The 12,513-nt window shown below is 41.4% G+C and overlaps 1 protein-coding gene across 1 annotated transcript in view; it reads right to left on the bottom strand.

Annotated features, from left to right (window-relative positions):
• NCBP1 (nuclear cap binding protein subunit 1) overlaps positions 1-6,319 on the bottom strand; it is a 437,475-nt gene extending 431,156 nt beyond the window's left edge. The window contains exon 1 of the mRNA XM_029603603.1: positions 6,194-6,319. Coding sequence (XP_029459463.1) covers positions 6,194-6,227 — 34 coding nt within the window. The 5' untranslated portion in view covers positions 6,228-6,319. The remainder of the gene's footprint in view (positions 1-6,193) is intronic.
• Positions 6,320-12,513: the final 6,194 nt, after the last annotated feature.

Below are 12,513 nucleotides of genomic sequence, written 5' to 3'. Positions count from 1 at the left end.
GGCACCAATTCTGCTTTCCCGGCACCTACTTCCTATTTGCCTCCTTCCTTTTTAGACTTTTTTTTTTTTAATTTATTGTGAGTCCAGTGGCAGGGGAGGGACAACAATAAGCAAAGCACTTAGGCTTCCTGTCTCCCCACGGGGAGGGGTAAGTCCCCTACTAGGGCAGTCGTTCCAGCCCTGGCAAGGACTGGGGCATAACTTGAGGGATATCATCGGGGGAAGCCAGATCACGACCCGGGAATTTAGACTGATGGGGGGAGTCCTACCAATCTTATCAGAGGAAAAAAAAAAAAAGAGTTAAGATGTCGAACAGCACTCGTCCATATTTGTTGTGAGACTAGGGACTGCCTCAGGCACACCTCCCTCATAGGGGAAGTGACGTCACAGAAAACAGCTTGGAGGCATGTTCTCTGTCTGCACCAGCTACAAAAGAGGAAATCCCTATGATGAGGACGGGTTTAGCAGAGGGATAAGGAAACATGGTTTGGCGCATTGTTGCGTTCAGAACATAATTCGTGCAAATAAAGCTTGAAGAGTACAAAAGAAAAGGCGCCTAAAAGTTGGGAGCACAACCTTCATGCTACTAAATTATATTGTGCTCCTAACTCACGCCTTGTATTCACAACTTTCAGGAGTACAACCTCCATGAACCTAGCCTAGGCACAATTTCTATGCACATAACTCCAATTTTGTGCGTATAATTTTAGAAGCACAACTCATGCATGCATACATGTTTCATGCATATTGAGCATGTTTGTGTGAATATTTTGCATTTAGCCTCCCAATATATTAGCATACCATTAACTAACTTCAATCGGGAGAAAAAATTTTTTTTGTATGAGTAAAGAAAATGTATTCTGAACTTCAATGCACATTTTGTATTCTCATCTGACTTCACCAGGGCCTTAGCTGGCTAATGAGAAGGTTAATGAGCACTGTGTAACCTTCCAAATGCCATAATCAGATAATTGAACCAGGGAAAGGTCCCACCATACCTGTCTCCCTCTCCCGATATGCCAACTATTAGCAGAAACAATGCAAGACACAGCAAAGCAGAGACAGAGGAGAAGCAATTTCCATATCTGCCTGTAGATTACACCTTCCCCTCTCTCTCTGCATATTTAATTTCCTATCACAAGAAAAAGGAAAATGTTTAAATATAACAAGCATTAACTATGCCATTTAAACTTTATGAAAAATATAAGAAGATAATTTTTGAAGAACTAAGTAATATGCAAGAAATTCTGAACATTTCAAGCCAAGACGTTTATTAGTCTTATCAGCATTTCAGGGTGAAGTGCAGTTAAAACTATACTTCCATGTCCTCTTTTTTTCAATACTGAGGGGTAGATTTTCTAAAAGTGCGCCCGCGCGTACTTTTGTTCGTGCACCAGGTGCAAACAAAAGTATGCCGGATTTTATAAGATCCGCGTATCCGCGCATATCTTATAAAATCCGGGGTCGGCACGCGCAAGGGGGTGCACATTTGTGCAACTTGCGCGCGCTGCCCGTTCCCTCCGAGGCCGCTCCGAAATCGGAGTAGCCTCGAAGGGAATTTTCCTTCGGCCTCCTCCCACCTTCCCCTACCTAACCCACCCCCCCAGCCCTATCTACACTCCCCCTACCTTTGTCAACAAAGTTATGCCTGCCTCTCGCTCGCGCCAGCGGGCTGCAGGCGCGCCATCACCCAACCCGGGGGCTGTTCCGGAGGCCTCGGCCGTTCCCCCGGGCCAGCACCACGCCCCCGACACGCCCCGAACGTCATACCGCCCCCCCCCCCCCCCCCTCGACGCGCGTCCTGGGGCTTGCGTGCGCCGCCGAGCCTATGCAAAATAGGCTTGGTGCGCACATGGGGGTTTTAAAAAGGGTTACGTGCATAACTTATGCGCTTAACCCTTTTAAAATCTACCCCTGAGTGCGCAGTAACAAAAATGTTTTCCTCATCAGGCACTAGCCATTTTTCAAAGTCTAGCTATGGAAGCTGCATAATTTCTGGGTAAACAGAGTTCAAAACCATTATTCCCTCCTTTGTGCATACATTTTCACATGGCAAACTCAACTTGAAAAATGTGATGCAAACTTCACATTCCAACTAGCTGCTTAGAAATCTCTGCACACAACTGATCTTCTGCACATTTTAGTGAAGATATAATAAATAGATAAGTAATTATTTTCTGGGCATTCTCTCTATATCACTGTCTCAGAACAATTAAATTCAGTTTCTAGCAACTTACATGTCATTTGAAAAAAAAACAAAAACACTGCCAGCACCAGACACTTAAGCTCAATAAGATTTCTTGAATGCCACTTCTCTATCAAATGACAAATATAAACTCAAGTTTCAATGCAACTCAAGTCCTCTAGACTTGGGCATCCCAAACTGTGGGTCGGGTCCCTAAATAGGGTCTCAAAACCTTCACTTAGGGTCACATGTACCTCAAACAGCTGCGCTCTTCAGGTGCCAGCAGTATTTGTAGTAGAAGTCGGTGTGAAGCTTGTGAGCCAGCATGCTATGATATGCCTTGCAGTGTCATAGTCCTTGTACAAGTTTTTGTGATTAGAGGAAGCCCTGCTCAAGAAGGGATTGTTAGAGCTGCCGCAGCACTTGTGAACTTGCACTAGCTCATAGGACCCCATGCCGACTTTCATTATTAATGCTGTTGCTGCTTGCAACAGATCTCAGACAAGCTTGGGAACAGCCATGAGCAGAGGGGAGAGCTAAGTGTGCATGAGCCACTGAAGACAGCCTCTGTTCCTCTATCCTCACCCAGTACTTAACCTACCCAAAAGAAAACTATTGCCTCTGTCACCAGCCTGCCCCCTTCTTCCTACTAGCTGTCATTCACCAAAGCATCAGATGTCCAACAAAAACCATTGCTCCTTCAAAGTCAACTGCACCTACAGTCTATGTTAATTAGGACATTTAGCTGTTCTATGTCAGCAGAGGACAAGTAAATGTATAATTTAGGCCATTTCACTTAAATATTAAAACAAAGTAATTATTCTTTCATGTAATACTAAAATAAAGGGGCACTCCATGAAACAACCATAGATATACTTGCTCGATCAGAATAAGTTTCATCAGATATAGCATCCTGTTTCCAACAGTGGCCACTCCAGGTCACAAGTACTCAAGAGATCTGAAAAGGTAGATCTATTTTTCTGTTACTCCCAGGGATAGCAATAGCTTTCTTCAGTCTCCCTGGCTAATAATGTTTTATGAACTTGTCCAAACCTTTAAAACTCACAGCTTTTTCACGTCTTCTCTCGCTCCACACATTGGACCCTACCGAGACCCCTGGAGCCAGGACCGGACCCCGGGCCAGGATAATTCTCCATCCACGGACACAGAGACTGATCACCAGGATTCATAGACTAATACATCGGAGGGGAGGTGTGCAGTTTGCTCCTACTACTGCATGCCTGGTCACCTCAATTACGGATTGCATGAGCGGGGAGGGATGGGGGGGGAGTTTACAATAGTGAATGTTACCTGAAGTTGTACTGTTAACTGGTTGAAAAATGAATAAATACAGATTCCTAAAACTCACAGCTTGAGTGAGCTTTGAGTGAAAAAGTACTTTCTATGATTTGTCTTAAGTCTTATTTACCCATAACAATCCACCCACCCCATCACATCCCCTCTGAACTCTTTTACAAGCCGATGAGACCTAATCTGTGTAGCCCCTCTCATAGTGGAATTATTCCACTATCATTTTTGTTGCCATTCTCTGAACCTTTTCTAGTTCCACTATGTCTTTTGATATGAGGCAAACAGAAATGCCCACAAAACTCAAGGTATGGTGACATCATGCCTTGATGTAGCAGTATAATATTCTCCATTCCTTTTTGTGTCATTCCTAACATTCTATTTGGTTTTTTGACAAAGTTATCTTGTGAGAAGTGAATAAAAATTATATACACTGTCTCTACTGTGAACTATTTCAAATGTATATATGGACCAAGGTGTTCTCAAAAGCTCAGGTATATCATTCCTTTTTGGATAATTCTATATTGGTCCAGAATACATACAACAAAGTCTACATCATTTCAAAAATGTACTGTTTAAGGGCCAATCTAATGGTATTTCTGGACTTAGTTCCTGATCCTTGCTTCTGGTCACTGGGTTGGAAATTCTGCAGAGGCTCTGGGGGAAGACAATCCCAAGTCAGAATACAAATTCAACACATACAGATGAGGCTCAGGATGTACTAGAAGTAGGTTCTGAAGGGATTCAAGTCTGTGGCCCTCCTGCAATAGTTAAATCACAGATGAGGGAATAAACAAAGCAGGGTGAAAAGAGAACCCCTAAGTATGTCAATGAAGGTTCATAAGGGCTGATGCAAAACAGTGCACTCGGCCGAGCGCACGGTTTAATCCACGGCTGGACGCACATCCACAACTCCTTAAACTATAAGGGGATTAGTGCGTCCAACCCCCCAGCAAAACTAATAGTTCTCATCACATGCAAATGCATGCTGATGAGGCTATTAGTTATTCACCACAAATGTAAAAACAAAAAAAACAAAACAAAAAAAAAAAAAAAAAGTGCACCAGACCCATACATGTTTATGCTCAGAAATTAACACCTGCTCAGAGCAGGCATTAATTTCTGAGCACCCCAAAAAGTTTTACAGAAAAGCAGAAAAATTGCCAGGCAAAAGAAAAACAAAAAGGTGAAAACCATGTTTGTACATGGATTTTTTTTTTTTTTTTAGCACTTTTCAACTTTGATCAAAGTAAAAATGACCTCATCCTTACCAAATCTAGGTCATTTTCAAGAGGGTAGGTACTAGGACAATGCTGGCCCTTACCAAACTTTGGCAAGTTGGCAAATTTTTGCAGAAATAGTCTCTCCAGTCAGATGAATGGAATCACTACTATAGTGCTTTCCATCCTGTTTGAAAAGCACTTGGAAAATGTAGTCAGTTCGTCGGAAAATTCTTAGCTACTCCCATGTAAATTCCATTGAACCCTTAGGGACATTAGGAAGAATGGAAAGAAAAAGATCACTACTCCTTGATAACAGAGAAAACATATGATAAAAGGTAAGCAACACCATGCAAGGATGAAATAAGGGATTAAATAAATTTATAGAACATAAATCAAATACTGTTAATATGAAGTCAGGTATCTTACCAGATGTTTAATGCATTCTTAAACCTCAACTATTGGTAATCAGAAGCATGTGTCTGGTGCAGACCACGCCTCCTATGCTCCATTTCTTATGCACATCTTCTAAGCGTCCACTGAATGCCTCTGTCAGAGATCTGATGCTGAGTTAAATGGTCCAACCCAGGTTGATGTTTGTATTCGCTAAATCATACCACTCTATACTGGCTACAATAAAACAACCCTGCAGATACCAAACTGACCATCTCCTACGTGAGCTAATCGTGTACATAGCCCCAAACACATCCATCTCCAAGGCTGCCAGGCCAGCACTGGGTGCCAACTAAAGAACCTGAATACTAAAACCACCATGGAACTGTAAATGATGGGAAGTGGGTATGTCTGTCTATGAAAAACATAGGGATGGTGCAGCAAGATATTCCCCTGGTCTGCCCCTTCACGCGACTTCTGCAAGCTTCCCATCCACGAGGCTCTGGTCGGCTCTGCTGCACTCAAACCTCAAGTTGTCATTCAATAATTTAACAAGTGGCTCCCAGCAGGCTCTTCCATTACCTCCTACACGCAGCCATCTATGATTTCCTCTCTCCCTTCTGTGTATACACACGTTTTATTTCTCACACGCCTGTTTGGTCTGAAAGTTTGGTGACTTTTATTAAGAATCCTATTGCCTTTTTTTTATTTTTTTGGGGTGGGTGGGGGGGCGGGAGGCTTTTGTTCCTCATCTCCGGGAAAAAAAAAATGAGTTTCCAAAGCAACATAAAACTCAGTTTCCCAATCAAGAATAAGTTTAAAAACCAAAACTAGGCACAGAGAAACATAACAGATTATAAAAAGTGTTCAGGAGTGTGGTTGTCTTTAACAGAAAGCCTGTAGGACTAGTTTTCATAGGTACACACAGCAACAGCAGCTGCTGCCGCCCCACGCCCCTTCAGCAGGCGGGAAGAAATGAGGATGAGACAAACAGTCACCGTTGCAGCCTCCTCAGGGCCGTTTGCTTTCCAACCAGCTGCCGGCCGTTGGCACCCCCGCCTGCGCGCGCTGCCAGCCTCGCACTCACCGTCATTCTCGTCGCTGTGCCGCCTCCGGGACATGCTGCCAGGCGGCTCCGCGGGCCCCGAGCAGAGCGCGAGGAGGGACGAACAGAACCGAGCGCTGGCTGGCACGTGCCGAGAGCGCTGGCGCCACCGGCAACTCAGAGAGAATCGCTCGCCGAGCCCTGGCGTGCGCCGCTGCGGCGAAAGGAAATGCAGGCTCAGCAGCTGTTACCCTCCGCGAGAAACCCACACTCTCTCGCTCGAGACGTGCCACCGTCTTAAGGGAAGAAGGCAGGCCGCGGACCCCGGCGGGCTCTTCCGATCCTTCTTCTTCCGGGGTCACGGGGTAACCATAGAGCGAGGATTGAAAGCTTCCGCCTCGCGGTAAACCACTGTTCCGGGAACACTTTAGAGTGACATTATTTCTTCGTCTCGCTGATCCTTTACCCTCCTTTTTCCTTGAGTGTTAGCTTGTGTTTGAAGGGATCGTCTGTAAATTACATGTCACCGGCTGAGCGGAGGGAAGCGTTTATACATTCAAACGACGTGCAACCAGCACCCAGTTCTAAGTGATTGTCAGGCTATTGTGAGGATTTTAATAACACGAGTAATTTAAATTTTGTTATGCGAAGCGTCCCTTTCCTACGTGCTTTATCCTCATGGGCAAAATAAGAAGAAATGTCAGCATTGTCTTATGATAAAGAGAAAAATATCTAAATTATAAATTCAGATAAAGATTGAGCTTAAGAAGGAAAGTTAGCAACAAAAAAAAACATAAAAGCAAAAAGTGCACGCTTATTTCAAATAAATGTAGGATATCTCAGAAATAAAACCGCTTTGAACATTACCAGAGAAAGGGGACATATGAATAAGATCAACAGACGATCATCAAAACAAGCAAACTGATACTTAAAGAGAAATACATTCATCATTTGCTGTTAATATTGATCTTATCAGGTTCTTTTTGTGCAGATATATTTTCTCATTACTCAAACTTTTAGAAGTAACTCATCATTAATTTTCTTTTAGATTCAAATAGGTCAAAAACAATATTCAGTTCTCAGCTTGGCTTGTAGCGCAGTAGCTCACAAGGCCCTAAAATAGACTTTATAAGAGTTCTTTCCCTATGGAGAGCGGAGCACATTTTACCTCAAAGCTTGGCACGTAAATAAAGTAATCACAATGGTGTATGTTCCCAATTACTTCTTTATTCCAAAATCAGTTCAATATCATGTAGTGGATAACACACGGCCATTGTGCCCTCTATATTGTGCATGAAATGGACAGTTTTGCAAACAAAATATCGTTTTACAATCCTGCAGCAATCAGATCTATATATAAAATACCTAGATGTTCAAGCAGCACTCTGGGGTCAGATCATTTGTTCCTGATAAGCACCACAATTAGCTGATCCAACTATTTGGATTCTAGAGGGAACATTTCCAAAGATACCATATCATGGGAATGCCTTTCAATCAGGGCCAGATTTAAGATTCAGATCCCATAGGCAGGATTGGAGAGTGGGACATAGGAGACCATGAAGCTCGGATAGTGGGTGAAGTCCATCTAACCCCACCCACTTTCAGTATGCCAGAGTGTCTGAGCAGTGCCATGTTGGAAGTGTATGATTGGAAAAGGCTTCTCTTTGGCATAGATGCTTTGGCACCCTAGGAAATTGCCTATGTTACCTATGCCTAAATCCAGGCCTGCTTTCAACAGAGGTGTCAGAAACCCAGAAAAAAAAAATGGTTTACAATGGGCTCTGGTAGAACAGTTATCAATAACATCATCTATGGTACCTGAAGACTGGAAGGTTGCCAATGTAATGCCAATTTTAAAAAGGGATGAAGGGGTAATCCAGAAAATTACAATCCAGTGAGTCTGATGTCCATGCCAGGCAAAATTGTAGAAACTATCATAAAGAACAAAATTGCTGAACATAAAGATAAGCATAATTTAATGGGACAAAGCCTCACAAATTTGCCTCATTTTTTTAAGGTGTAAATAAACATTAAGATAAAGGTAAGCCAGTTGATATAATGTATCTGGATTTTCAGAAAGCATTTCACAAAGTCCCTCATGAGAGACTTCTTAGGAAATTAAAACATCAGGGGATAGGGGGTAGTGTCCTATAGTGGACTGTAAACTGGATAAAAGATAGAAAACAGAGAATAGGGCTAAATGATAAATGTTCCCAATGGAAAAAGGTGAATAGTGGAGTGCCCCAGGGATCTGTTCTGGGACCAATGATTTTTTATATATTTATAATTGACCTGGAAATGGGAACAACAAGTGAGGTGACTAAATTTGCTGATGACACAACATTTTTCAAAGTTGTCAAATCACAAGAGGATTGTGAGAAATTGAGAGGACATTGCAAAACTGGGAGATTGGGCAATGGGCATGCAAATGGCAAATTAAATTTAATGTGGACAAGTGCAAAATGAAGAGTACCCCAAATTATAGCTACAAAATGCAAGGTTCCACATTAGGAACTTTTCCACTCAGGAAAAGGATCTAGGTGTAATTGTTAAAAATATGTTGAAATCTTCTGCTCAATGAAGCAACAGCAGCCAAGAAAGCAAATAGAATGCTAGGGATTATTAGGAAAGGAATGGAGAATAAAATAGAGAATATCATAATGCCTCAGTATCGCTACATGGTGCGACCTCATCTTGAATATTGTGTTCAGTTCTGGTCACCACATCTGAAGAAAGATATAGCAGAATTAGGAAAGGTAAGAGAAGGGTAACCAAGATGATAAAGGGACTGGAACAATTCCTCTATGAAGAAAGGCTAAAGAGATTAGGACTGTTCAGCTTGGAGAAGAGGTGCCTGAGGGGAGATATGATAGAGGTCTATAAAATAATGAGTGGAATAGAACGAGTAAACAATCATTTGTTATAGCTGCGTTTAAAAAAGGTTTGTACAAGTTCCTGGAAGAAAAGACCATTAACAATTATTAAGGGAGAGTTGCAGAAATCCAGTGCTTATTCTTGGGAATCTAACTACCCTTTGGGATCCTGCCAGGTACTTGTAACCTGGCTTAGAAGCCACTGTTGTAAATAGGATACTGGGCTTGGTCTGACCCAGTATGGCAAGCCTTATGTTCTTATGTTCATACATCCAGGATTCAAAAACCCAGGAACAGTTGGATAACAGTGGGCTCTGGCAGAATAAGGTCTGTGATGAAGAGACACCCACTGTCCCCACTGTTACCCCTTCATAATGCCTTTTCTGTATTAGAGAATGAAAAAACCTCAGCAATAGGATTTGAAGTGATGTCTAAAAGAGAAGCCACCCAATGCACCCACAAGCCCTTCAATGGAATCAAACGTCATAAAAGAAAGCTGCGTCTGCTGGGAAAATCTGTCATCAGAGGAACCAATTTGGGAGTGCATTTCAATGGTGACACAATAGTTAAATGCCTTCCAGGATCCTCAGCTAGTAGAAATGCAAAGCAGATAGTCAAAGTCATTGAAGAAGAAAGTAGGAACTTTGATATCAATGTTATCATCCATCTGGGGACCAATGACCTCAATAGAAATGGTATCCATGAAGTACAGAAAGATTTCCAAAATCTAGGAAAGATAATAAGACACACGGCAAAGACTGCTGCCTTTTCGGAAGTATTACCTTTTCATTGAAAGGGAAATGAGACGCAATGCCATATAGATAATTTCAATTCCTGGCTGAAAACCTGGTGACAGAAAGTGGTTTTGGATACGTTGGAGGCTGGCGTTGTGTATGGAGCAGCAAAAGGCTATATGTTAAGGATGGCCTACATTTGTCAGTAGCAGGAAGGAAGATTCTAAGTGAGAAATTCAGATCATATATTATCAGACATTTAAACTAAAGAATGGGGATGGCAGGAGATGGCCAATGAAATTGGCTTGTCACCCCCAAGCAATACAGGAAGTAGGAGGAGAAAATAAAATGTAAACCGCGGTGATGTATATCTTTACGTACTGCGGTATATAAAAATCTCTAAATAAATAAAATCAATCAGCTCAAAAAAGCAGAAAAGGTGACTAGGAAGTGCATCAAATCAAGGAAGAAAAATTGGAAAGCTATGACCACAAATGCTCTTAGTTTGGGCAATAAAATCCCAGACTTGCATGCCCTATTGGTGGAGGCGGACTTGGACATTGTTGCTGTTACAGAGACATGATTCACAGATTCTCATGATTGGGGTACGACCATACCAGACTATAACTTGTTAAAGAGGGAGGAGTAGCTCTTTATGTCAAAAGCAATATCCAAGCAACTGAACTGCAAGGGATGTGGGGTAGAGAAGAAGCATTATGGACTGTCCTAAAAAAAGATAATAGCGTGTCCATTTTTACTGGAGTGGATTACAGGCCTCCGACTCAAACGGAAGAACTAGGCAGAGATTTGGTCAAAGACATCCAAAAGATGAGAAAGAAGGGAAAAGTGTTGATTGTTGGAGATTTTAATCTGCCGGACATAGACTGGAGAATCCCTTCTGCAAAATCTACCAGAAGTAGAGAAATAGTGGATGCTCTGCAAGGGGCTCTGTTCAAACAAATGGTAATGGACCAGAGTTTTGAATTTAAAAAATACGTACTTTGTTGAAATGGGGACGTTCCTGGAGGACTGGGAGAAAAAGAGAGGTGGAACAACAGTGGGCCAAACTAAAAGGAGCAATTGCAAAGGCAACAAATCTATATGTTAGAAAAGTAAACAAAAGTAAGAGAAATAAGAAACCAATCTGGTTCTAAAAGGAGGTAGCTGAAAAAAATAAAGGCAAAAAGAACAGCGTTCAATAAATATAAAGGATCCCAAAAAGAGGAAAACAGGGAAGAATATCTGCTGAAACTGAGGGAGACAAAAAGAAATCAAGAAAGCAAAAAGGCGGAAGAAAGGATTGCCAAACAGGTAAAGTAAGGTGACAAAACATTTTTCAAATATCAGAGAAAGGTCCAAAGTAGCGTAGTGAAATTGAAAGGTGACAAAAATTAGTGTGTGGAGAGAAAGAAATAGCTGAAATATTAAACAAATACTTCAGTTCGGTGTTCACTAAAAAAGACCCTGAAGGAGGACTCTCTCTAGTTGTCAAGACTGTGGATGGGGGTGGATTAGACGAAACTCCGTTTACAGGAGAATGTATTTTATTTTATTTATTTAAAAGTTCTTATATACCGCTTTATACAATTGGGTAATTGATCTATGTAGTTTACAAATTGGTTACGTACATAAATACAAAATAAAATAGAAATAAAACAAGATAAAAATAAAAGCAACATACAATAACAGACTAAAAATTAAAACTTAAATAGACAAGTAAAAGTCATAAAACAATAACTATGCAATTTTGTAGGCAATGGAGCAGAAATATGTTTTTAAAGCTTTTCTGAAATCTTTAGTATTTGTATGAGATGGATATTTTCAGGCAAAGAGTTCCATAAAACTGGACCAGCTGCTGAAAATGCTCGCTTACGAGTCAAGTCTAGTCTTGCTGTCTTAATGATAGGCACTTCTAGGATGCATTTATCCATGGAGCGTAATTGACGAGACGGTTTGTACAGCCTTAGTATTGAACATATTCAGACTGATGATGGATTATAGATTAAGTTATGAATGGTGGTAAGAACTTTGTATTGAATACGATATGAAACTGGTAACCAATGTAAAAATTGTAACATTGGAGTAATATAATCTTTATGAGGTATGTTATACATTAAGCGAGCAGCTGAGTTCTGAATAAGTTGAAGGGGACGAATATTTATAGCAGGAAGTCCTAGATACAATGAGTTACAATAATCGAGACCTGATAAAACTAAAGCTTGAACTACAGAACGGAAGTCAGAAGGAAAGAACAATGGTTTAAGTTTCTTTAAGATTTGTAATTTAAAAAATATTTTTTTACAATTGCAGAGATACTGTTTGACATGGAGAGTTTTGAGTCTATGAATACACCTAAATTCCTAGCACAGTTGGTTATAGGGATTGTGTGGTCTTCGAAAATAAAATTGTCTGGGGGACAGTTTGTGGAGTCCGGAACTGTGGATAAGTAAAGCAATTGGGTTTTTGAAGCATTCAGTTTGTTATGGTTAAGCTGTGTTTGGGTGGATTCTTGGGTACTGTGGCAGATGACCACGCCCACAGGGTGAGGTGCCACAGTACTGGGCTAAACCCAGGACGCACAAACACAGAGTTAGTTCTTTTATTATACAGCTTGAAGTATACTACCAGAGGTGGCAGTAGTGAGGTAGTCTGGATATAGCAGTCTCAGGACCGTCAGCAGAGGGGACCCTTCTCACCCCGTTGGTATAGGGGAATTCCAGTGTAGGTTTCTCAGCAAGATAGTACTGTGGATGAG

The sequence above is a fragment of the Rhinatrema bivittatum genome, chromosome 1 (assembly GCF_901001135.1).
Source record: "Rhinatrema bivittatum chromosome 1, aRhiBiv1.1, whole genome shotgun sequence".
NCBI classification, from domain to species: Eukaryota; Metazoa; Chordata; class Amphibia; order Gymnophiona; family Rhinatrematidae; genus Rhinatrema; species Rhinatrema bivittatum.
Note: the sequence above shows the minus strand (reverse complement) of the source record. Positions and strands in the feature narration are given on the sequence as shown.